This window comes from Chaetura pelagica, unplaced genomic scaffold (assembly GCF_000747805.2).
Source record: "Chaetura pelagica isolate M959 unplaced genomic scaffold, ChaPel_1.0 scaffold1445, whole genome shotgun sequence".
In the NCBI taxonomy this organism is placed as follows: domain Eukaryota; kingdom Metazoa; phylum Chordata; class Aves; order Apodiformes; family Apodidae; genus Chaetura; species Chaetura pelagica.
In genome coordinates, this window is record NW_009953199.1 from 43,023 (window position 1) to 45,823 (window position 2,801).

General features: G+C 60.5%; 1 protein-coding gene across 1 annotated transcript in view; it reads right to left on the reverse strand.

Annotated features, from left to right (window-relative positions):
* DLGAP3 (discs, large (Drosophila) homolog-associated protein 3) overlaps positions 1–2,801 on the reverse strand; it is a 25,232-nt gene that overhangs the window by 5,770 nt on the left and 16,661 nt on the right. The window contains exon 2 of the mRNA XM_009997386.1: positions 55–101. Within this exon, the coding sequence (XP_009995688.1) occupies positions 55–101 (47 nt within the window). The remainder of the gene's footprint in view (positions 1–54; positions 102–2,801) is intronic.

A 2,801-nucleotide genomic window follows, 5' to 3' on the forward strand; every position in this document is an offset into this window, starting at 1 on the left:
AGGAGGGCTGTGCCTGGCTATGCTCCCCATGGTAGCCTTTCATAGTGTCAGCACCCGCCCCGTAGCCTCGGCATCCTGCAGGGCTGTCCCTGCGGGCTCACCTGTGGGGACAGGCACAACACGGCGTCACGCTCCCCTCTGCGCCCCACCACCAGCAAAGCACTAGGGTTGTCCTGTGGGAATTGAGCGAGCGGGTTGGGAAGCTCCCAGGGTAGGATCTGGCCCTGTCTGAGCCCCTGTGAAGCCAGGCTGGGCTGCCAGATTTCTGGCACTCTGCAGGGTGAGGGGGCACAGAGCCAGGGCTGAGTACCTGGGGTCAGCCCTGGCTGGGCTGCACCAAGGGGGCAGAGCCAAGGGGGGCAGGAAGGAGAAGGTGCCACCAGCAGGGATGCCAGCAGTGATGCAGGCAGCCTGCAGACGGCGAGGGAGGACATGCTGCCATCATCAGAAACTTGTTTTCTTCTCCAACACCAAATATTATGAAGTGTTTCTCTATGAGGAAAACGGATCCGGCTGAGCTTTTCATCCGTTGTGATTCACAAAGCCACTAATGAGCTGTTGCAGGGCACAGGGCAGCCATGCTCTGATGGCTCCATCCAGCCTGCCCTCCCTGTATGGCCCTGGCCACCACAACCACAGATGGAGACTCACCATCAGCCCCCCCCCCAGTGATCCCCACGGCCCCACTGAACCCCTGTGGATGGAGAGCCAGGAGCAGCGATGGTCACGCAGCGCGTGGGGCATCCCTGTGCAGAAGCAGGAGGACGGGCAGCATCCAGCTGGGCTGAGCCCTGGGGAGCTGGGGCAGTGGGGCTGCAGGCACACAGGTTTGGCTTCCTTACAGTCCCTCAAACTCTCTGCCTTTGGTAGAGCTCAGCTAATTAACAGGCATCATTAACGCTCTTGTTACCATAGTTGGGCAGGGTGCTGTGGGCAGCCTGCCTGCAAGACCAGCTGCAGGGAGAAGTGGCTGGGGACAGTCCCCAGGGCACTCGGGGACTATTAGACAAGTGAGGATTCGGGAGAAGGAAACGAGGGACCCCGGGAGGGCCGGGGATGTGCCGGGATGGTGAGCGAGCTCCCCGCGAGGGGCTGGAAGCTCCCGAGGGGCGCGGGGCTGGCGGGGAGCTGCCCTCAGCAGCCTTCCCACCCCCTCGCAACCGCGCTCCTGCTCTAACGAGGCTCCCTAGTTGCTGCATCTTATCCGAAGGATGCTGCAACCGGGCACAAAGAGATGTTCCTCTCCCCTCCCCAGGGAGCTGCTACAGGGAGCGGGCACAGCAGTGTGGGAGGGGGCTGCCCCTGCCCTGCGGTGGGGCCGGCAATCTGCAGCAAGACGGACAGACAGACAGACAGACACACAGACTCCCAGCCCCGGCTCTGCCTGCGCGGGATGAGCGCTCACCTCCTGCCTGGGGAGGGAAGCTCTCAGCTGATCCAAATATTGCCACTGCAGCGGGAAGAAGGAGTCAAAATAGTTGAGCAGCCCGTCACCACCAGCCCGGCGGGCTTTGTGCTCAGCAGCACAAATTAAACACAGTCGGGCCGCGCCGGGGAGGCAGCACCACAGGCTGTGCCAGAGCAGGGGCGATGGCAAAGGATGGGGACACACCATGGAAGATGCTACATCCCAGCCAGTCCCAGCTCTCCAAGTGCTCCAGAGCGTGGCTCATGGGCCAGCAGGTGTGACCAAGAGCTGGAGCTGTGTCCCACCAAGTGCAGTACGTGCCACAGAGCCCTCAGGAAGGAGAACTGTGCCACCAAACCACAGACTCAAAACCGGGGAGAAAACTCAGCCTGGCTGAATTTTGTGCCATTTAACACCAGGGTAATTACCACCAGTGGGAACCTACCGCCCACACAATTATGTGCTAGGATAAACTGGAAGAGCATAATTACCATTACAAATAACTCACTGCTTGCCTTTATTGCATCCAAAGCCTGGAGAAACTGTCCCCAGCAATTCCCTCATCACCACGTTCCCTCCAACATCTGCTCCCACCATGTCTTTCCCCACCACAATGGTCAGCACAGGGAGGAGAGGGGTCCAGAGCTCCTCAGCACAGCAAACCGTGCCAAAATTCAGCCCCCTCACTTAATTTCCCATAGGAGCACTTGGCAGAGGCAGTTCTGCTTCTCAGCAGTTGCCCAGCGAGATCCCTGCTTCGGTGGCAGCACAATGCCAAGGCCTACAGCTCTGGGGACCTGGGGCAGCCCCAGCAGGATCCTGAACCCCCCTGGGACTCCCATGGCACCCAGGGTCCCCTCCAGCTCTGGGAGCACTGGTGGGTGACAGGACTGCCAAAGCCCACTGCAGCACACGGTTCTTTTAAACTAAACTTTTTAGCTGCCTGCTGCAGGGCAAGGCTGAGTTTTCCAAGATTTCCAGGTCAAGCCCCAAGAGCTGGGCTTGATGGGAGGTCCGAGCCCCCCCTCCTTCCCACGCAGCCCCAGTGGGTCCCCGTGAGGCCCGTTGGTGGCACTTACCGCCCGGCTCTCAGGGGGATGCTCTCCTCATGGCCCCAGCTCCTCGCTGCAGGGTCCCCTGGGGGCAGCAGGCTCTGGGGGAGGGAAATACAAGCGGGATGAAGCTCAGGGAGGAAGAGCAAAGTTGTTCCTCCCCAAAACCAGCCTGACCCCACTTCCTCTGTATTTTTTAGCAGCCCAGCCTTCTCTCCTGCCCCAGGACCTCCCGGTGGGCAGCTCTGCCTGCACCAGTAGCGACAGGAATGGATGGCTCCACGCGGGCACGTGTTTTGCCCAGCTTAGCCCCAAAAACCATCCCCAGACCCATCCTCTTA